The sequence below is a fragment of the Aquarana catesbeiana genome, linkage group LG08, assembly GCF_042186555.1.
Source record: "Aquarana catesbeiana isolate 2022-GZ linkage group LG08, ASM4218655v1, whole genome shotgun sequence".
In the NCBI taxonomy this organism is placed as follows: domain Eukaryota; kingdom Metazoa; phylum Chordata; class Amphibia; order Anura; family Ranidae; genus Aquarana; species Aquarana catesbeiana.
In genome coordinates, this window is record NC_133331.1 from 200959926 (window position 1) to 200983185 (window position 23260).

The 23260-nt window shown below is 38.5% G+C and overlaps 1 protein-coding gene across 2 annotated transcripts in view; it reads left to right on the top strand.

Moving 5' to 3' along the window:
- ZCCHC24 (zinc finger CCHC-type containing 24) overlaps positions 1–22836 on the top strand; it is a 180432-nt gene extending 157596 nt beyond the window's left edge. For both annotated transcript variants that reach the window (XM_073596813.1, XM_073596812.1), the window contains exons 3-4: positions 1982–2146; positions 9644–22836. In XM_073596813.1, coding sequence (XP_073452914.1) covers positions 1982–2146; positions 9644–9757 — 279 coding nt within the window. In that variant the 3' untranslated portion in view covers positions 9758–22836. The remainder of the gene's footprint in view (positions 1–1981; positions 2147–9643) is intronic.
- The last annotated feature ends 424 nt before the right edge of the window (positions 22837–23260 follow it).

The following is a 23260-nucleotide window of genomic DNA, read 5'->3' on the forward strand; positions in this document are numbered from 1 at the left end:
CAAGTAGGAAAAAAAACTAGGGGCTCCCTTGAGCAAATGGAGTTGGAAATAATATGGTCATAGATTGCCAAAAGCTAATCTAATGTTATATTGAGAGAAATCATGCAAAGTGTTTAATACAATTGTACCTGACCCCAGATAGAATGACTAGTAAAGCCTAGTACACACAGGTCAAATGTAGGCCGGCATTGGCCGGTTCTATAGAAATTGGCCGACATTCGGCCTGTGTGAATGGCAGCCGGTCTGACAAAAGCCAATGGCTGAGAGCGCTTACCGAAGTGTTCTGGCGGGGAGACCGTCCCTCTGCCAGAACACAATAGAACAGCAGGGAAAATCGCTGTACTAAGCTCAGATTGTTAGTACAGCAGCTCCGACCTAAGCTGCAAGAACGAAAAAAAATTGTGGTGTGTACGGAGCTTTATACTCCTACACTATTCCGCACTGCTTTTGGGGCTGTACTTCCTCAGGCTCTATGCTTCATGTTTGCTGGGACTACCCAAGAGTTCAGAAGCTGAGTTTCCAAGAATATAATCTTGTCTGATCAATACTACATTGCCGCCTAGTGCGAGGCACTTGAGGAACCATTGATGAATAAGAGGATTCCAAATCTTATCAAACATGAAGAAGTGTTGGTCACCTTTATCTTTTTGACCACAAGACAGACATTTGCTAAATCCTGGCAGCAACCCACACTGAATTTTGAGGAATTCAAGCAGCGACTCATGGGAACAATGACTAATTAGAACAGGGGTCTTAAAGTACCGGCTCATTTACGGCCCGCAGACTGGTTAAAAATGGTCCGCAGGCAGGGCCGATCCTGGGAGGGAGCAGGTGGTGCACTGCGCAGCGGCTGGGAGCTTTCTCTCTCCGTCTCCTGTGTCCTCTCCCTTGCATGCTTCTGCAGCAAACTAAACAGACACGGCACAGGAGAGCAATGAGAGAACAGAGCGGAGGGAGAATCTGCCCATCGCCCTGCCCACCTAGGCTCTGATGATCATTCAGAGCTGTGCTCCCTCGGAGGCTGTGCCCGGCCCCAGATCCAGGCTCCTGCTGCCACCTCAGGGCGGGAGATCATTGGGTTCTCTGTATGCCCTGCCAGAAGGAGTGGACTCTGGAGGCAGAAGATCAGGCCACCAGTTGTCTGCCAGGAGGGGAGGTAAGTGAGCCATCACACCGAGGCTGAGCAAAGTCCTTAGTAGGGTGACTGGGGTTGAAATTTATGAAGAGGGGGTAGTTGTGAAGTGTTTGTGGGGGTATTTGTGAAGTGTGAGGGGGGGTTATTTGTGGAGTGTAGGGGGTAGTGCTGGGGATTAATAATGCGTCCACTGACACCAGTGCTGGGGGATACTAATGCATCCACTGACACCAGTGCTAGGGGTTAATAATGCGTCCTCTGACACCAGTGCTGTTGTTTTTGAAGTTTGAAAGTTTACATGCGGCCCCCATGGAATATGAAAACTTGTCTTGTGGACCTCAGGTAATTTGAGTTTCAGACCCTTGAACTAGAAGCCTATGGCTATACCATACTATACTTTAATGATGCACTAGAAAAGTACTTGAAATATATGGGAACCCTTACCTTGTAAAGCAACCAATTGAGGTTCAAGCAGAAACGCACAGCAAAAAAAAAAAAAAAAAAATATATATATATATATATATATATATATATATATATATATACGTATATACATATATACAAATGTTTTTGCTGTGCATTTCCATTTTAAATGGAATTGGTTGTTTTTAAGGGATATATATAGGATGGTATCCAAGTGGATACATTTTTTGAAGTATTGATATCGTTTACAGGTAATTTTGTTGTAGAACAAAAAATCTTTTTTGTTCTTATACAACTCTTGGGGTGCATACTATTCTAGTGTGATAAAACAGTGAAGTATTTTACTACATGTCAGGTCACCATTGGGTACGGTATCAGGTTATGACAAATAGAATACATTCATCTTTTTTTTTTTTTTGCCAGGCTCGTCCAAAGGGCGAAGGTCTAACCCCATATCAAGGAAAGAAACGATGTTTTGGGGAATACAAATGTCCAAAGTGCAAGCGGAAATGGATGAGTGGGAACTCCTGGGCTAACATGGGTCAAGAGTGTATAAAGTGCCACATCAATGTCTACCCCCATAAACAGGTAAGCCAGAGACAGAGTGTGATGGTCCCATCAGCTTGATATTGCATGCAAGATTTTCAAAGTACCCTAATCCCTAGGACTGTGTCCAGTATACCACCCATAAAATCTACTTGCTAGTGGCCCACTGTTTGTACCTGTAATGGTTGCAGGCATACCCCACTGTTATCATTTGATGAGGTGACAAACCACTGAAGTAAAATACCAGATCATATGTTGAAATTTGCAGAGGTCAGGGAAGATGGCGATCTGGCTGAAGGTTTTAAATATAGACAGAATGTTGACGTAGTTGCTGTACAAGTAAAATCCTAACATAATCAGAAGCATATGCAGGAAATAGATAAAAAATAACAGTCAGGGAATGAGGGCTGAGGTTAGTAGGCACAATTAAGAAACTGGGTTAGGGAGCAGAACACAAAATCTGGGTAACAGGAAACTCCACATATTAGAATTAAAGACAAGTAGTAGAGGAGTCCTTATGCATCCTATGAGGCTGATAGATCCAGGGATAGTTAAGAAGAGGATATAGACTAAGAAAAAGGCACAGGTTAACAGATAGTAGAGAAAATGGGGGAGATATTAAAGTGTTTGTAAACTTAACATGTCATATTCCTGATATGCATAGCTCCCAACTGTCCCTGATTTCAAGGGACTATCCCTCATTTGAACAAAGTCTTTCTGTCCCTCTTTCCTTCTTATGTGTCCCTATTTTTTGGTCTGATTTATTTAGTTGTACATAAAATGCACTATTTATCTATCCAAAAGTGTTTTACAATGCTTTACAATTTCTAAATTGCTACATCTGTAAATTCCAAAAATCAATACAAATAAATAATAGTGGTAAAAACACTTGTAAGTTTAACCAATCATTTGTATAATTTGTATAATTTACCTTAGCATAGCAGGGTGTGTGTCCTATGCCTATATACTTTTGCTAATAGGTGTCCCTCATACCCATCTCAGGTATGCTAATATGTGCCTGCTGTAACATGTACATGTATAAAAAAGTATCCATTTCTATTTGTATTGCTTCCTTTGTGTGAAATGTCTGATGTTCTTGCCAGTCCCTCTGCTTTCCTATTAAAAACAAATCACACTATGCAGGAGAGCACAGCATGGTCAGTTCTCTAGCTATGCTCCAATGATCAGATTTGTCCTAACACACCTCCCCTACACAGCCTTTCACTGGGAAGCTCAGTGTGCTGCTGCTTCTCCTTCCCCAGCTCTTATGCAGCTGCGAACAGAGGGAATGTGATCACTTATAAAAAAAAAAAAAATAAAGGTATTTATAATGCTTTTTTTTATATCTATAAAACAAATGTTTTGCCTTTTATTTCTATTTTAAACTGAATGGGTTGTTTTACATGGTGAGGGTTTACAATCACTTCAAGTTACAACTTTACTGTAGCTTTTAAATCTGACTACTCTCATCCCAGAGTCTTGACTAATGTCAGCAGACCTTATGAAGAGTTTGTGACTGCTACAAACATCTTCATATTTTAATGTTACATATGTTGTAGAATTTAAGACTGAATTATGTATTTATGACAAATGCAGCCAGTTCTTATCCCTGCAAACCTTTGGAATTATGTCGTGCCAGCTGCAAGAAAATTGTGCTATTGCAGAACATAAAGATGCTATGTTGAACCTTACCTTTGCCTGACACTAGGAATGAATGAGAATTGCTGCATGGATATTGATGCTGCAGCCATTGTCACTTTCTAAACCTTTTTAGCCTGTCCAGACTACTCTTACTAATCCTGCCTCCAAAATAACAAGCATTCAACAATGTAAAAAACCGAATAAAAAGGAGAAAAGGAGTTAGAAAATGAATTGCATTTTTCCTGCTTCTGCTGAAATGTGAAGGAAAATGCAGGCATAACCATTCCTCCACTTTACGGTACCTTTTTTTTTAAATCCCAAGAATTGTTGGCCAGAGAACCTTCTCTAGTAATTAGGCAGCGTTGGAAAAGGAAGTTAAATGTTCTGGTTACAGGAGGCTAAGGGACCACATTACTAAAGAGGTTGTTTTCACCCTTGACTATAGTATTACCCTAGACTTTGATAAACACACAATTGGATATATTACTAAGTCATTTCCTTCATTTGACCTGACAGGTTCCTTTAAAGTGGACCTTTATCCCCTAATAGTAAGAATCCATGGTGCATGCACCTCTGCATGCTGATTCCAAATCACGGCTTTAATCTGTTACACACATTTTGTTGTTTTCCTGGTAGTTTGAGACACTGGTGATGTATCCCTGAGCCCTTATGAAGGCTATTTATCCAGTGCCTCCCAAGGAGATATCATCTGAAAACTCAAAGATCATGTGAAATGTCACGAAAATTGTCACAGCACATCGTTGGAGGCAAGCGATAATGTGTTATATGGATTTCGTTTTGCATACAGATATATTTAATGCTGCTTCTTTCATTTAAGGAGTGGGGGAGGAGGAGGTCTGCTTTAAGCAAAGGAAAATGTTCTTCAATAGCCAAAAATATGAGACTCCAGGCTCCTGTGCTTTCTCTAGTCATGTTTGATAGTCTCGTAAACTTCACCATACAAAACAGGTAAATAGTGGCGCTATCTAAACCCCCCAAAAAAAACAAAAACACAAAAAAAAATTAAAATCAAAAATAGAAATAAAAATAAGTAAATAGGAAACACCCAGTGTTAGATGCGAGTTAAATTAATCGCAATAAAACATCCATCTAAGATTTCACAATTTCAGTGATCTCAAAAACTCAATATGTATATATATGTATTCAGTGAAGATCTTCAATTAAATCAGGCAATCTTTCCACCATACCATGCGAGTATGTGCCATCACTTCTCCGTACTCACGTGGTGTGGTGTGAAGATTGCATGATTTAATTGAAGCTACTGTATGTCTGTTAGTGAAGTTACTAAAAATTATTTTTCAACATAAACATGGGCAGTCACAAGGTGTTTATAGGTGGGTGCTAGCTTCATCACAAGGATGTATAGTGAACCTTAAAGTGGTTGTAAAGGCAGAATATTTTTTATCTTAATGCATTCTATGCATTAAGATAAAAAATCCTTCAGTGTGCAGCAGCTCCCCTCAGCCCCCCTAATACTTACCTGAGCCTCATCTCGTTCCAGCGATGTGCACGAGTGCGTCGGCCATCCGGGACCCTGCCACCTAATTGGCTGAGACACAGCAGTGACGCCATTGGCTCCCGCTGCTGTTAATCAAAGTCAGTTAGCCAATGAGGAGAGAGAGGGGGTGGCGCCAAACTGCGGTTCCATGTCTGAATGGACACAGGGAGCTGCAGCTCGGCTCTGGTGCCCCCATAGCAAGCTGCTTGCTGTGGGGGCACTTGGCAGGAGGGAGGGGCCAGGAGCAAAGGCGAGGGACCCGAGAAGTGGAGGATCTGGGCTTCTCTGTGCAAAATCATTATACAGAGCAGGTAAGTCTAACATGTTTGTTATTTTTAAAGACAAAAAACAAGACTTTAATATCACTTTAAGGTGCCCATAGTGAGGGCCAGCTGCGCCAAATACCTGAAGTGAGCGTGCAGTGAGTATAGCACACCTCAAAGTGCACATATTGAGTGAATGCTGTAAGTTAGTCCCACATTTTAAAGGTACTTTTAACTTCAGAGCCATATTCTTGATAGCTAAAGATATTAATATCACAAAATTCGTTTTCAGAAGGTGTGTTTGATAGGCATAGTGTCTCATTTCCAGTTTTATCAGCATACTGCAAAATATGTTTTACCAGAAAATATGAAATACCAGCAGGGAATAGTGAACGTACTAAGCTAACCGTATAATAAAGTAAACAATTACAGTGAATCTCCTAATGCATGAAGCTGCCATCCTTCAGATGTTACTTGTCAGCTACACCCATTCCTTTCACATCTGGGTTCTGGAACTGCCAGAAATGTCATTGGTATGTCATGGCATACTTCAAAAGCCAAAAACATGTGGTCACAGGAAAATAATAGAAGAAAAAAAATAAGAAATAGGAGTTCTGTTGTGTAATGGAAAACTTTTTATGAAACAAATAGTGTTTCTAATTTATTATAGACTGAAATAGCTTAGTATGACCTAGCTGCTGTATAAGTCGCCTGCCTCTACACTGGTTTCATTAGTGATATTTTTTACCCCTCAGAATTATTGCATACACTTAATAAACATATCCTGTAGTACAATGCAGATTTTGTGTGTAGGACCCAGCTGAGAAAAGCAGTTACAAAAAATATAACTCCATAAGAACCTAGTTTAATTTAAAGGCTAAGTTCACCTTGTTTTTTTCTAAATTCCAGCTTTTCTATGTACCAATTCACCATTAGGGCACTTTCACACTGGGGCGATGGGGGCATCGGCGGTAAAGCTCCGCTACTTTTAGCGGCGCTTTACCGTAGTTTCAGCGGCGCTTTTCGGCTGCTAGCGGGGTGCTTTTTAGCATGTGTTTTATTTTTTAGACTTTTCTCCCCTTATTTTCACTGGGCATCTGGTCAGTAACACACTTCCTGTCTTAGCATGTCTCCACTCTTGGACCCTTGGACAGCAGCATTGTCTGTCTGGGGAGGGGGTAGTGTTAGATGCATTAGCAGATTTAGATGGACTTGACTAACAAAGCCAAACTTAAGCTAACACTTTGTAAGAAGTTATATCAACGGTTTTTCTTCCTTTTGGGATAGTTTTTTTCATAAATGGATAAAAACTGACCATTGTAAGCACCCCTGTCAGTGTCAAATGATTTTTCTCAACCCTCTAACTACAACTTTTTTGGACAGCTTGGTCTATTAAGTCCTTCATAAAGGAAGGTAAAACAAATCCTAGTGCCTGAAAATGGTTTTGCATCTTTGACATGTGCTAGCAAAACTGTACATATCATCGCAACTACTGCACCCAGGTGATTTGTATCTTGGGTTTTTTCAGGACAAATTGAGCTTTCACTTGGTGGTAAATAGTAATGGATAGCTCCAAATTTTTTTTATTATAACAGGAAACTGGCAAAAAAATAGCAAAAATTCTTTTTTTTTTTTTTATTTATTTAGCTGAATATTTCTTGCTGTTACCATACCCTACTGCCAAAGAACAACCCAAAATATTTTTTTTCTGCTCCTGATGATACCTCATATGTGTATAATATTTGTTGTTTGTACCTATAGTAGAACCAAGAAAAAATAATGCGCAGTTTGCTTTTTTATCCTACCTAAACACACTGACATGGATATTAACTGACATTGATATCATTTTTTTTACAAATGCTGTTTTTTGTGTTCCAATAGTTTTTATTACAAATTTAAAGCATCACACAGAAGTTTCTGTTTAACCACTTTAGCCCCGGAAGGATTTACCCCCTTAATGACCAGGCCATTTTTTGCGATACGGCACTGCGTCCGCTTTAACTGACAATTGCGCGGTCATGCGACATTGTATACAAACAAAATTCATGCCCTTTTTTTTTCCACAAATAGAGCTATATTTTGGTGGTATTTGATCACCTCTGTGGTTTTCATTTTTTGCGCTATAAACAAAAAAAGAGCAACAATTTTGAAATAAACAATATTTTCTACTTTTTGCTATAATACAAATCCCCCCCCCCCCCCCAAAAAAAATGTCTTCATCAGTTTAGGCCAATATCTATTCTTCTACATATTTTTGGTAAATAAGCGTGTATTGATTGTTTTGTGCAAAATTTATGGCGCAAAAATAGGGGATATATTTATGGCATTTTTAATATTATTTTTTTTTTAACTAGTAATGGCGGTGATCAGCAATTTTTAGCGGGACTGCGACATTGCGGACAGATCGGACACTTTTGACACCTTTTTGGGACCATTGACATTTATAAGGCAATCAGAGCTAAAAATAGTCACTAATTAATATATAAATGTCACTAGCAGGGAAGAGATTATCATTAGGGGGTGATAAAGGGGTTAAGTGTTCCCTAGGGAGGTGTTTCTAACATGGGGGGAGTGGACTGACTGGGAGTAGAGAGAGATCGCTGTTCCTGATCACTAGGCCCCCTACAGCTATGGCGATTTGTGCAGCCATGCCAACCTGCCACCGTAGAATAACGGCGGCTGGTTGGCAAGCAGTTAAACAATTTCAAATAGTTGTCAGAACAAGGATGCGATTTCCAAGATGATAAAAGGCCCTGACCAGTGAAACTACATCCTAAAGTTTTAGGTCTAACAGTCAAGCTCTACTCATTATCACGACCATTTGTCTAAGTCTCAGCAACTAAGCACCAAGAAACATCAACAGGTAAAAATGAGTATCAAGTAACAGTACAGTAAGCTAATGATCACACATATCTCTAGAGCATTGTGAAATATAAAAGCATTGTCATCTAGGGCTGGTCCTGGTACCTCAAATCATGTGATCTCGATCTCCAGAAAGATAGAACAATTGGGGAGACTTGACGGTCCCCCAACAGCATCCTATTAAAAATTATTAGTATAATATAACAGAACCAATAACAGGAAGAGTGAAAAATTAGAAAAAAAGAGAGAAGAGAGACAAGTAGGAGAAAGAATCAGAATAGAGTAGGTCTCCTCAGCCCCGGCCTCCCCTCACAAAATGGCCCAGTGTTTCGGGAGCTTGAAGATAAGCAATCCAGGGGTTCCACACTTTTTCAAACCTAGCTTGCTTATCTCTAGGAATACTGGTCAGTTTTTCATTAATCATAATCCAGGATATTTAATGTTTCACCAACGTAACATTAATGGTGAGTGATTTCCATGCTCACGCTATGGTTATTTTAGCTACCAAAAAAATGAAAAATATGACAGTTGGTAGATACAAATGCTGTTTTTTATCCTTCTTAAAATACATGGACAATGACCTTTGACCCTGACCTTGACCCTAACTCTGGCTCCGACCTACAGCAGATCAAACCGTGATCTGACTTTTTTTTTTTTATTACACACTTTTTTGTTTACCTTTTTCTCCAGTAGCAAGAAGAAAAAAAAATTACAATGTTTCTTTTTCTTTATTCAAGAGGGGATAAAAACACAAGCGCTGTACAGTGACTTATCAATGTCATAGCCAATCAGAGGCTATTGCAGCAGTCAGGTGATTGGGAACTGGGCCTCCGCTTCCTGATCATTAGTGAGAAACTAATGCAGCCACCACATCTAGAAATTGGTAAGCTGCAATATAATACTTTTATGTTTTGGGATTTAATACTACTTTAACTCACCCACTGAAGGCTGCTTAAAGTCTCTTATGTTCAGAAATTCTCTAAACAAAAAAGGCTTCACGTGATGTGCAGGTTCCACGCCTCCAAAATTCTCATGAGAGCAATTTGCAATGTATAAACTGTGCAACAAATTCTTAAAAGAAAAAAAACATTTTGAGAGTTTGAAAATCTTTAAGCATAAAAAAACTCCTGTTACCCATCATTAAGGACTGGGTTGAAATTCACCAACAGCTGGTGAGCCATAACTACAACCGAGAATGGCATTAGATTACATATGCACTAATTAATCTTTTGTGTCCCATTTTCCCCCTTGCAGCGACCTTTGGAAAAACCTGACGGTCTTGATGTGTCTGATCAAAGTAAGGAGCACCCCCAGCATTTGTGCGAGAAGTGCAAAGTTCTGGGGTATTATTGCCGTCGTGTCCAGTAAACAGAACCAAGTTCCCGTAGTGGCGGGCAAAAGAATTGAAGACATAGAAGAACAAAGACACAGTGACTTGCATATAAACTAATAATATGAGATTTAGAATGTAACATTCTTCCTGTGTATGTGTAAAAACTGTATTTATAAAGCATTAGGGCTTACGAAAGTGGTTGCCATTTGCCTCCAGATTTCCCTGTTTCGTTAGGTTTCAACAAAATGAAGATCTGGCTATTATTTTCTAGCATATTATTATGACACAAATGACTTTGCTCTGTAAAACAGTTCAAATGGCAGTGATGATGTGAAAATGCAGTAACTCAGTAACCAACCAGAGTTTGGTTTGTTAAGGTAAAATCAGAGAAGTTTTGGATTCTGGTTGGATGCCATGGGCTACTAAACATTTTACATTTCTCCTTGTCTTACTGAATAGCTTGAAAAAAAGGTGACAAATATTCCTTGAACGAGTCGGCTTTTGCCATATGCCCACGATATGCCCATGCCTACAGAAGAGGAGGAAACATATTTTTGCACTTTTTCATGGGTTGTGAACCATTATCAAAAGCTGAATGTTAAAAAATACATAAACCATTGCTGTTTACTTACAACATGTGTTTACTATAAAAAGGACTGTTACATCAGATGTGTTTTACAGATAGTGTCATGGCTGTCAAAGAATAGTATGACCTAATCATGTGCCTCGGAGATGGCAATCACCACTTATAACACATCTGCAGTGCCCTATGGGAACTAAATAATTAGTCTTCCTTCATCATTTTACAAACAGTTATTACCAAGAAATAGCTGTTACCTTTATTATTTATATAAGCCTTGGACTTAGAGGCACATGGTGGTGGTTGCTTATCCCCAGATTTCACCTAAAAAAAAAATAGAATAAAAATCTGTATGCATATGGCAACGTTGAGTTACCAATAATAAATAAAAAAACTATCCTCAACTTCCGGGAAGGTAAGGGACATTTGTTTACATGTAATTTAGCCTCTTTGCTATTGATAAACTAATGGAAGTATCCACAGTAGCAACAGGGGTTTATGTTCAAAATGGCCTAAAATTGAGGTAGAGGCAAGACACAACACCAATAGTATTATGTCAGAAGAAATCAGTGTTACATGTTGTGTTTTATTGTATTCTCCTATAGGCCAAAAGCACACATAAAACTTTAACTGTGAATATGGGGTTGTCCATGGATTGAAATTGTCCCTAATCCCTGAGCTAGAGATTTGCCTCAAGTACTATTTATAATTGTTATTTTGTAAGCCACTTTGTAGATTTGTTTTTGTCTGTTTGTGTGATTTATGTGTGTGTTGATGCGTGCTGGAACTTCTATTATTTTATTTACTAAATGTTCATAGAAGCTAATTAGTCCAGTCCTCTTATCTATTTAACTGATGCATTTTCTCCATTCTTACACTGTTGTGCTAAGGTGCCTTTGCCCATCATCTCAACAAAAGCGCAAGTAACAAAACCCATGTTCTGCCTCAGATCAGCAGTATTCGAAGTGGCACTTATCTACTGCCCTTTTACAGGCCTCAGTCCTGGCCCAATTAGAAACGAGGGAATATTATCTTTTCCATTACATGTCATACAATAGCTTACAGCCAGGGGTATCTGTCATTAAATATGAAAAGTGTGAGAGCAAATTGCGTGTTTATCCAGACAAATAGTCTAAGTTGGTTGCGTTCTACATATACAAAATTAATAAATTCATGACCATTCTCAAAATATCTGAGGAGGCATCTTTAGGCAATTGTACATGCTAAATGATTTGCATATGGTGCTTCTTATTTTAACTGCATACAGTGGAAATTGCTTTAGACAGGCATGAAATGTGAGTATTGGTATTCGCTTATATTTTTGGAATATAAAATTTGACATTGTAGTTAGGGTATATTTAGAGACCATACTATATACACGTGATTAGTGATTTGATTTAATACAAGCTCCATTTCTTTTCATTGCGCTGCAGAGAACCTTATGAGAACCTTATGACTGTTATATGCAGATTTTGCCTTCCCCGCGCCCAATAGTAAATGTGTTTTGTTTCTGCCCCTTTTGATGCTCTAAGGAGGACTACAGGTGTTTTGTGATGGATATCGCCCTGCATGAAGCCATAGCTGCCTGTCATCAAAAAACAAATGTGGAATGATACAGTTACAGTATAGCTTACTTTTCATTTTATATATATATATATATATATATATATATATATATATATATATATATATATATATATATATATATATATATATATATATATATATATATATATATTTTTTTTTTTTTTTTTTTTTTTTAAGGATCAGATTAAAATGAAAACACATGGAATGAGGGACATCTGTAAGTGCAGGCATCAGTGATGGTTACCAGTATTAGAGCCTGTTTTGACGGACTTTGCATATGTGTCAGTGGGCAAATGAAGTGTGCTTTCAGGTGCATTTTGCTTGCATTTGACATTGGTTTCAGACACTTCACTCTTAGCTGCATCATCTTTCTTCAAGCTGCTTTTGCATTCCCATTGACTTTTATAGGGAGAGAAGTAGTTCTGACACAAACAGAAGCCCGTTGGCACAGACCCTTATGGTCACCACAAATGCTTTTATTCTCGTTTGGTAGAGGAATGTTATTGTAGCAATGGAGCTCGGTTTTACAGTGCCTTGCAAAAGTATTCACCCCCCTTGGGTTTTTACCTATTTTGTTACATTGCAGCCTTTAGTTCAATATTTTTTTAATCTGAATTATATGTGATGGATCAGAATACAATAGTCTAAGTTGGTGAAGTAAAATTAGAAAAATATATACATAAAACTATTTTTCAGAAATATAAAACGGATAATTGGCATATGCGTATGTATTCACCCCCTTTGTTATGAAGCCCATAAAAAGCTCTGGTGCAACCAATTACCTTCAGAAGTCACATAATTAGTGAAATGATGTCCACCTGTGTGCAGTCTAAGTGTCACATGATCTGTCGTTACATATACACGCCTTTTTGAAAGGCCCCAGAGGCTGCAACACCTAAGCAAGAGGCACCACTAACCAAACACTGCCATGAAGACCAAGGAATTCTCCAAACAAGTAAGGGACAATGTTGTTGAGAAGTACAAGTCAGGGTTAGGTTATAACAAAATATCCAAATCTTTGATGATCCGTAGGAGCCCCATCAAATCTATCATAACCAAATGGAAAGAACATGACACAACAGCAAACCTGCCAAGAGATGGCCGCACACCAAAACTCTCAGACCGGGCAAGGAGGGCATTAATCAGAGAGGCAGCACAGAGACCTAAGGTAACCCTGGAGGAGCTGCAGAGTTCCATAGCAGAGACTGGAGAACTACATAGGACGACAATAAGCCGTACGCTCTATAGAGTTGGGCTGTATGGCAGAGTGGCCAGAAGAAAGCCATTACTTTCAGCAAAAAGCAAAATGGCACGTTTTTAGTTTGCAAAAAGGCATGTAGGAGACTCCCAAAATGTATGGAGGAAGGTGCTCTGGTCTGATGACTCTAAAATTAAACTTTTTGGCCATCAAAGAAAACGCTATGTCTGGCGCAAACCCAACACATCATATCACCCGAGGAACACCATCCCCACAATGAAACATGGTGGTGGCAGCATCATGCTGTGGGGATGTTTTTCAGCAGTCGGGACTGGGAAACTGGTCAGAGTTGAGGGAAAGATGGATGGTGCTAAATACAGGGATATTCTTGAGCAAAACCTGTACCACTCTGTGTGTGATTTGAGGCTAGGACGGAGGTTCACCTTCCAGCAGGACAATGACCCCAAACACACTGCTAAAGCAACACTTGAGTGGTTTACGGGGAAACTTGTAAATGTATTGGAATGGCCTAGTCAAAGCCCAGACCTCAATCCAATTGAAAATATGTGGTCAGACCTAAAGACTGCTGTACACAAGCGCAAACCATCCAACTTGAAGGAGCTTGAGCACTTTTGCAAGGAGGAATGGGCAAAAATCCTAGTGGTAAGATGTGGCAAGCTCATAGAGACTTATTCAAAGCAACTTGGAGCTGTGATATTCGCAAAAGGTGGCTCTACAAAGTATTGACTTTAGGGGGGTGAATAGTTATGCACATTGACTTTTTTCTGTTATTTTGTCCTATTTGTTGTTTGCTTCACAATAAAAAAAAACATCTTCAAAGTTGTGGGCATGTTCTGTAAATTAAATTATGCAAATCCTCAAACAACCCATGTTAATTCCAGGTTGTGAGGCAACAAAACACGAAAAATGCCAAGGGGGGTGAATACTTTTGCATGGCACGTTATCTGAACCAAAACAAATAAACAGCGGGTCTGCGAGGGTTTGATGTGAGTTTATAGAACTGGCAGCAGACATTATTGGAGAAGAAGAACTTTTGTCTGAAATTTACTTTAGGGCATAATGAATACACAGGAACATATTCTCATAGATTACTGATAAAGGTGACTTATTTAAAAATTAGGAATTCAATTGAAGGATCATTGTCTCAACTGCTAATCTACATACACATTCGGGGCTAAGGAAGGACTCCAAGGAAGTGATTAAGATTGAAGATAGTTGGGGGAAGTTGTTTTATTTAGGTGCACGTTCGCTATTTCTGTGATCTGATCATTTGTATGAATTCCTGTCAAAACACAACATTCAGTATTAAATTATAAAAGTAAATAGCTGTTTACATATAGCTGCTTTTTGAGTAGTTGCAGCTTTACAAAAATGTTCCAGGTAGCTATGGGTGCATTGCGATATTTGCAGCCTGCCTCTAGAGACATTCTACTTCTGTTGCTTGTGGACATCAACTAGCAATCAGTATCATAAAGTAGTAAACCCCTCCGCTTATCAATAATTTTAAATGACTAGGCACTTGCTCTTATCTGATACCAAGTGCCAATGTAGCTTAGACTGAAACAAAATAGGTACATTACTTAAAGAGGAACTCCACCCAAAAGGGGAAGTTTTGCTTTAAGTCCTTCTCCCCTCCTCCTCTCCTATATTTGGCATGTCACTTTTTTTTTTTGGGGGGGGGGGGAGTACATGGTTTTTACAGGTACCTGCTCCCACTTCCACGTGCATGCGGAACGGGCAGCCAGTTGTGAACCTGAAAGCTGCATAGCTGGCTGCACACAGTTATGATGCCGGTGATGGGAATCCTAAGGCTAGTGAAGAACTAGCAAGGTTGAGGACTGTGCAGGATCCTTGGACAGGTAAGTGTCCTATATATTAATTAAACTTGACCTCTGGAAGATTTACCCCCCTTAATGAGCAGGCCATTTTTTGCGATATGGCACTGTGTTATTTAACTGAATATTGCGCGGTCATGAGGCACTATATCCAAATAAACTTTATGTCCTTTTTTCCCACAGATAGAGCTTTCTTTTAGTGGTATATGATCACCACTGCAGTTTTTACATTTTGCGCTATAAATAAAAAAAGACTGACAATAAAAAAAAAAAAAACATCCAAGAAAAATTGTTTTAAAAATCAAATTACTTCATAAATTTAGGCCAATTCTGCTACATGTTTTTGATAAAAAAAATCCCAATAAGCATACAGTAAAACCTTGGTTTGAGATTAACTTGGTTTGAGAGTGTTTTGCAAGACAAGCAAAATTTTTAAATAAATTTTGACTTGATATACAAGCGATGTCTTGATATACAAGTAGTGTCATATCACAACTGAGTATAAAAGAGAAGAGAGGCGCCTCGAAGTGTAGCAATATGGTTACATTTATTGAAGGTACAACATTTAGCAACTCACATGGTTGATGATTAAAACAGGCACATCTAAGTATGCAGGTATCAGGGGTAAAGCTGTCCACATAGACCGTCCTCCTAAATGTTTTACCTTCATTAAATGCAGGGCTTTTTTCTCAGAAAATAGGTGCAGGAACTCAACCATGGCCCTCCAACCCCCCCCCCCCCCCCCCACACACACACACACACACACACACACACACCTGCATCAATTGGAGTGGTCAAATTTCACTTACAGTGGAAGGGTCTAAAAGGTGCATTAAATATCAGGAGTGCATTACGTACAAAGTGCTGAGTTGTGGGGGTTACACACACACAGTGCAGAGTTCAGTGGTGTTCTATGTACATTGTGCAGATTTAGGGGGTGCTCTGCATACAGAGTGCAGAGTTCAGGGGTGCACTTTGCCTTCTTCCACAGCTGCTTACCTCTGCATCCCCAATCCACATCTCACTTTCATCCCTCTTCAGCTCTGGCCTCTGAATGCAACCCCCCTTCCACTGTCCCCATCTTCTCCTTCCCTCTTTAGAAGCTCCACCATCTTCCACATGTCTTGCTTGTGTTGCTGTATTAAGCTGAAGCACCCAGCCAACTCTAGTACCTCCCCACACCTTGTAGGTAGCTCTGCCTCTATCACTTGCAGGGAGATCATCCAGTAGGGGTTTTGGAAGCTGCACAGCACCCTGGGCACCTTCATATGCCTTGTCCCCATCCTACACTCTGTGGGAGCTGCTCAGGAGATCAGATCTGTGGGAGCTGTTGGGAGATAAGCTGTCACTGATAAACACAGAAGCCGGACTTCTGTGTTTACAAGTGATAGTGGTAAGAAGGGCGCAGAAGGCCTGAGCCAGAGGTGGTGAAACTGAGTCCCACCAATTCCAGCTGAAAAAAGCCCTGATTAAATGTAACCATATTGCTACACTTAGAGGCTCCTCTCTTCTCTTTTATACTCTGTAGCTCCTGCTGGATTTTGCTTCTAATCCCCTTGTGGAGGCTCCCATTTGTGGATGGACATTTTATGGTTACACAACCTATCACATTGCTCATAATCTTTTTTATATGGACTATAAACTGAAAGACTTATGAATAAATGGTTGTGGAACGAATCATTTGAGTTTCCATTATTTCATATGGGAAATTTTGCTTTGATATAAGGATGCTTTGGATTACAACCATGTTTCTGGAACTAATTATGTTCGCAATTCAAGGTTTTACTGTATATTTATTGGTTTATGCGAATGTTATAGCATTCGCAAAATCTGGGATATATTTATGGAAGTTTTGTTTATTTTTTAATACTAGTGATGGTGGCAATCAGAGACTTTTAGTAAGACTGTGATATTTTAGCAGACATTCTGACACTAACTGACACTTTTGACACTTTGCCTGGAACCATTTACACTAATACAGTGACTTTTATTTATTTTTTTGCCCAGACTGGACAACCGCTTTAAGTTCCCTAGTATTTTATATCCAGACTGGATTTCTTTGTTTTTTTTTTCTCCCATTCTATAAATGGTAGATGCTTATTATTAATTATTACAATCTAATCAGCATAATGTAGCTAAAAGACTGGTAAAAAAAATAAGATTTTAAAATAGCCGAACATAAAGAAAATTCTGCAATGTATTTTTTTTTTCCTTTTTTAGTTTAGGAATCTTTAATAATGTCATCTCAAACATTATGTTTTTCATCTCCTTTCCATGAGGTCTACACATAGGCTTCATAGGACATTTTGCAGGTTCTGTCAGGTACTTTACCCATTGTACCTCTCTGATATGTTGCCTGAACACTATCTCCCTTTAATTTAGTGTTATGTGTTTCAAACTTGGAAACTGGTTAAGTTTTATATCCAGTAATCTACATAGCCTCCACAACTAGCTTTAGTTTATTTTGTGTAAATATCATTCTAAATATCTTACAGCCTGTCATTTGGGATGGAAGAGAGATACAGTATGATATACCAGTTTAGGTTTGTCAGAGTACAGTAATACTAGAAGAAGTGGCTTTATTACTGGTTATGGTAATCCCTAAAGCAGTATTAAACCCAAATAGCAAACCTTTTTTATACTGCAGCTTACCAGTTTTTACCAGCATTAGTATCCTTTTTTAGGCTTTCTTTCCTATATTTTCACCTAGTGATCTGACCAGTAAGTCTGTTTTTCAACAGACCAGGCTGTCCTGCATATAGCCACTACTTCTTAAAAAATGAATAAAGATAGTGAATAAAATAAACCTGTCATGGGGGGAAAGCTGGGTCTGCTACTGCTGAACTTCTTCTGAAAATGCTAAATGCTTGGCTGTTCACACACATATTCAGAAAGTCTGAGGAAAGTCTGGAGTCCTTCAGTAAAGAACTTAAATAATTGGAACAATACCATGGGCAAACAATTAGCATTTTCAGATGAGGAGGCCAGCAATGACAGCCTCTGTGTTTTTTTTAAAGATTCTCTTTGACTGTAGTTTAGCTGATCTGTGGGGTTTTGCCGGATCGATCAGTGCCACTGGCTATAGCCTGCAGCAGTGATCAGTGTATTCTGATGGTGGGGAAGTCTCACTGCTGTCAGAATGCAGTGACTCAGCTGGAAGGATTCCCTCATCCACATTGAGTGACTGTGGATAGAGGATTCGGGTAATTTTGTTTTCATTCCATCTGCTGTCAAGGTGATTTGAAGTGTTTAGGAAGCTATGTACAGCACTCTGCTGGCCCTTCCCACCAGCCAGGATCTGCTGGCATTGCATAGAGTAAAGGGGAACCAGGAGAGGCAACATGTAAGCAAATTAAATTTAAGCTTTAAAAAAATTGGATATTCATCATAATATAAGCTCACCTATTTATTAATACTTGCAAAGCCAACTGTCTTGATTCTTCTGAATCCTTGCTATCCTCTTGAGACAAGCTTTTAGAACTTTGTGTCGCTTCTTAACTGCCGCGTTTCAGTTTTGTAGTGATGGCATAAAAACAACAGCTTGGTTGCGGACTTTTCCAATATGTATGCCTCTTTAATGCCTTTGTCTTAAAATAGTCACTTACTTTGACTTGTTTAATAAGCCTCATTAAGATAAAAAAATAATGCTGCCATGTACTTGGGTCATAGCCCCAAATCAGAATGTATCTTGTAATATTATGGCTTCAGAAAAGTGAATTCTAATGGATAGCTATGAGTAACTGCCCTTTGCACAAAACACTTTGCTTCTTGCGTTGCTTATTCAATAAGGCCATCGGCATAAAATGTTGTCCATCTTCTCCATCACCACAATGGTGACAAAGACAAGGTTCTCACCATGCTTATCTATATTATTCATCTCTACTAATGTCTCTGCATAGCACAGTGTTAGTGTCTTTTTGGCTAGCACGGGTTAGAGAAAGACAAGTATACCTTAAGATTTCCTTGAGGCTGGGTTTACACTATTGCAAATTGGATGCGGGGAGATTGTGACTGACTCTCTATAGAGCCGGTTCACACATCCCAGGAGTGGCTCCAGTGCGAATTGCATAGGAGTCCTGTGAATCTTCTGGTCCATTTCAATTCTGAGTTAAGCCAAAAATTCAGACTGAAATCGGACCTGAAACGGTGAACAGGGACACACCGAACCCCTGCTGTGAGCTGCTCCATGCAGCAGTGGGAACCCAGCCTTAAGCTTACACTAATGACTTACCTGACTGATTTTCATCTCATGCTACTAAACAATTTACAGACTTGCTGGCAGCCAACCTATTTACAGAACATTGATTGAATGTTACAAATGATTTGATTGCTAACAAGAGATACAATTCCTTAGTAGCAAGAAAAGCTAGCAAACAGATTAAAGGTACTTTCTAATGAAAGCTGAAGCCTAGAGATGCAGATCATGAGTGTAACCAACATGCTCAGGGTCAAAGTTGTCCCTAAGGCATAGCTGTAGAGCACCAACCCTACACAATATGGGTTATTGGTGAACTGGGAACTCCTTATATCTTATATAGGAGGTAAATTCCCAAACACACCCACCCAGTGCAATAAAGAGTTATCTAGTGGACCTTCTCACAGTTTATTTGTTTTCTTTGTTGCCTGGAATCACTGACTTGACCTTGTTAGCTCATAAGTTTTCTTACTTTTAAGATCCCACTCTGGTCCAGAATTACAGAACTGGAAAAGAAAGTAATAGATAGATATCTGTAGAATTTAAAGGGCTGGTGACCTTTCTAAACTGCCCATTGAGTTGAGAGGGCATTCATTGTAAGGTTGTGTGAATTGGGAAGGGAGGAACAGGAAACACAGAAAGACAAACTGGCCTATCAGGGGAGGAATTACAAATTGTCCCACTTGACAATGGCCAGAATGTCGTCTTATGTCTCTGGGTACCATAAGCCATAGCGTTTACATAAAAGCAAGCTTGTGTCCAAGCTGGTCTTTCAGTTATACTCAATCACATTTTTTATGCATTTAGCAAATCATAATTAAATTTGTGCCAACTATACAGTATTTCCTGCAAATATTACTGTATTTTGTACATTTTAACATGTTATTATGAATGAGTGCTGTTTTTTGTATGTCTGATGGTACATAACATGGAATCAAAGGGGGGCAGCTAGAGGGCAAACATACTGACCAGTGCTTGCTGCATAATACACAGCCATGTTTTATCATGCTTCTGATCATTTGAAAGAACATATCCCCTTTGCAAACATTTGTGTGTGTCTTGTATGAGCCTATAAAAGGGACAATCACATAATTTCTAATGTTTACCCATAACTTCAACAATTTGCTTGCAGATACTTATTTATACCCAATATTACTTGACATAGCATACCTTTTTTTAAATTTTAATACTATGTGTGTATTTTGGGAAAAAAAGAAACTTTGTAGATGTTAAATTTTATTTGCAACTAGCTACAATTAATTTTCTGGTAAAGGAATGGTTTGCAATGTTTTATTCTGTATATATTTTGGGTCCTTTTGGTTTACTAGAAAATGTTCATTTGCAAGTGATATTTTTTTTTCTTAAAGTGTTTTTAAAAGTTTTAAACTTTTTAAAGGGCCTTTTTATTTTTCTGAACTCTAATGAAAGTGAAGTCTTTTCGTACTTATTTTACAAGTTAAGGAATTATCCTATAGGAAATATTTATGGAAGAGTTTGTTTTGTTATTATACTTATGTCTGTATAAAGTATGTAACCAAACATCATCAAGATGAACATATTACCTGCGAAAAAGTATTATATTAAAGTTGGTACATAATGTCTAAAGAAAGACCTTTTACAGTTATGTAAGCAATGTGTTTTGTTGTTTTAATGCATTTTATTACATTTAATTGGAATGGATGGAAATATTGTCAAGGCAGGTTGACCACTTGCTGCCATAAATGCCTCTTGTGTGTTTTTATTGTATTATATTACAAGCAACTACGATGTTAAAATAGGTATAAATACATATATTTTACTGATAATGCTTTTGAAGTTTTGGATTATGAAAATGTTACAGCTCTTAAAGGGAAATGTTAGTTTGCTTTGATTATAGGATGCTTATACTCTCTAGTTTTGCTGTATCATTAAAACATAGGTAGCATTACTAGGATGAACTTACATTTTCAGTGAATTTGCTTTAAAGATTAATATCTAGCCAGCAAAGGCCCCTACCCTGATTTGATCTGAGATTCCATTGCCAGTCGATTTGGACACGTTATGGAATCAGAGGATTTTCATTCACAGTGGGCAAGGAAGGAAAATACAATTGTCAGTGCTCTAATTTAAAACTATGTGATATTGAAACATACAGCCAGTGGATGCAATCTTTCAAATGTTCCAGCACAAGTTAACAATCCCTGCTTTTAGAGTAGATGGCAATACTTAATTGGAAGCCATGGCATTTAAAACATCTCGTGCATAACAAATAAATAAAACATGTGGTTGAGAAAACATTGTAAATCTAAAGAGAATGTTAGAACTAAACAGAACAACATATCCGCCTTTGGCAAACAGAACTATGATTTAATTCTGATACTAATGGACGTTATAAAGCTGCTGTTTTGCATAGTTTATTTGTTAAAGGAAACACTGAGAGAAATACAAGAGTGGCCATTGCTGTCCTTTATCTCAGGGTCCGATTTCTGCATAGCCAACAGTGGCCATATTCTAGGTCAGCACATAATCACCTACACATCATGTTGCTGTCAGTAACACATCATCATGAATAATAAAAGGCCCCAGACTGTCAGTACAATCTAGTTGGGATTGATGGAATCGTGTACACCTAGATCCAAACTTCTAGCAGAATAAGGTGTATGAATGCAAAGTGGGCAGACTGTCGCTTCTCCGCACTCTCAGCCCTGGCAGGCATTTTTTAGCTATGACATCTTTGTTAGTATTATACTAAGGATAGCTGATGGACTATTGATGGATATTTGGCCTAGGGGGGCAGAAAGTATTCACCTGGCCCTGCTCTTTCTGAAAAAGTTAGTTGCCTGGCTGTCTCTGGCCTCATTCATTTCTGAGTGACCAGGAACAATACTTGTTCTCGGTCCATGACTTAGTATTGAAGCCACTGGATTTGCACAATACCCAATCAACTGGCATTTTCAGAATTTTCTCTCCAGTACAAGTTTCCTTTAATGCTCATGCCTCTGTTGTGTTAAAGCAAATTTTCTTTTTTTCATTTAAAAAATGTAGCACTCATCAGCCACTTGATTACCCAAAGCATGACATATAGCAAACATACAGAAGAGCCAGTCCTGTAGAACCTTTTGGTACTTGCTGTACTTGTGCACACTGTTGGATTCTTCCCTGGCTGTATAAGTGTAAACTATTGGATTCTGCTTTATGCACACTATGGTATTTTAATGGCATCAACTTTATTGCCTCTATTTTCAACCTTCAAGTTACATAATTTTAAATAGCAGTTATATTCATTTTGTTGCCTTGCTCCCTTAGTGGAATCTTTTTATTGTAAGCACTGTTAAAAAAGTAATTTGCCAAGTTCATAGTGGATATATAAAATCCATTATTTGCAGCAATAATGCAAGCACTAACCAAGAACTATATATTAGTATGTATTTTGGAGACTGTAGAAAATAAGCATGGATCCTCATATATGTTATTTTGTTCTGAACTTGGGGTCATAATTTTTTTATGTATAGATTGATTAAAATGTTACTGGGTAACCATATGTAGTGCTAAAAGGATGGGCAGAACTCAGCATCTGGTAGACAACCCAGACTGAGCTCTATTCCCATATTGGCATTCCGACTTGTGCCTTAAATTCTTTGCCTTTGTTGTAGTGCTTTAGTATTTTACCAGGCAATGAATTTGTTGTTTTCTTTTCCAAAATAAACCATTATATATCATCTTGTGTTCTTTCTTGTCTATTTATTGGAAAATTTCAAAAATATATAATAATTTGTAGAATAACATTTCAGAAAATGAGGTTTTAAGTCTAAGTAATGTATAAGGGTCAATCTTTGCATTTTACTCACTTGTTCCGACACTGTAAACCGCATATGTCACGTTTCACCATAATTAAGTGTCTGTCCTCATCTCAGTGCATTGGAAAGCCCATAGAAGTATATGGAAATGCATCAAAACGCATGCACCATGTGTTTTGATGCATTGACACAAGGCATTTACAAACCTTGATCAATGGCTGTCAAACACTCTAAATTTTAAAGAGGAACTGTAGTCTGCTCACATAATTTGTAATAAGAACATCTTTGCCATTCTGAAGCTTCCCTCCAACCACTTTGCAGATTATTTTATATATACTGTGATTCC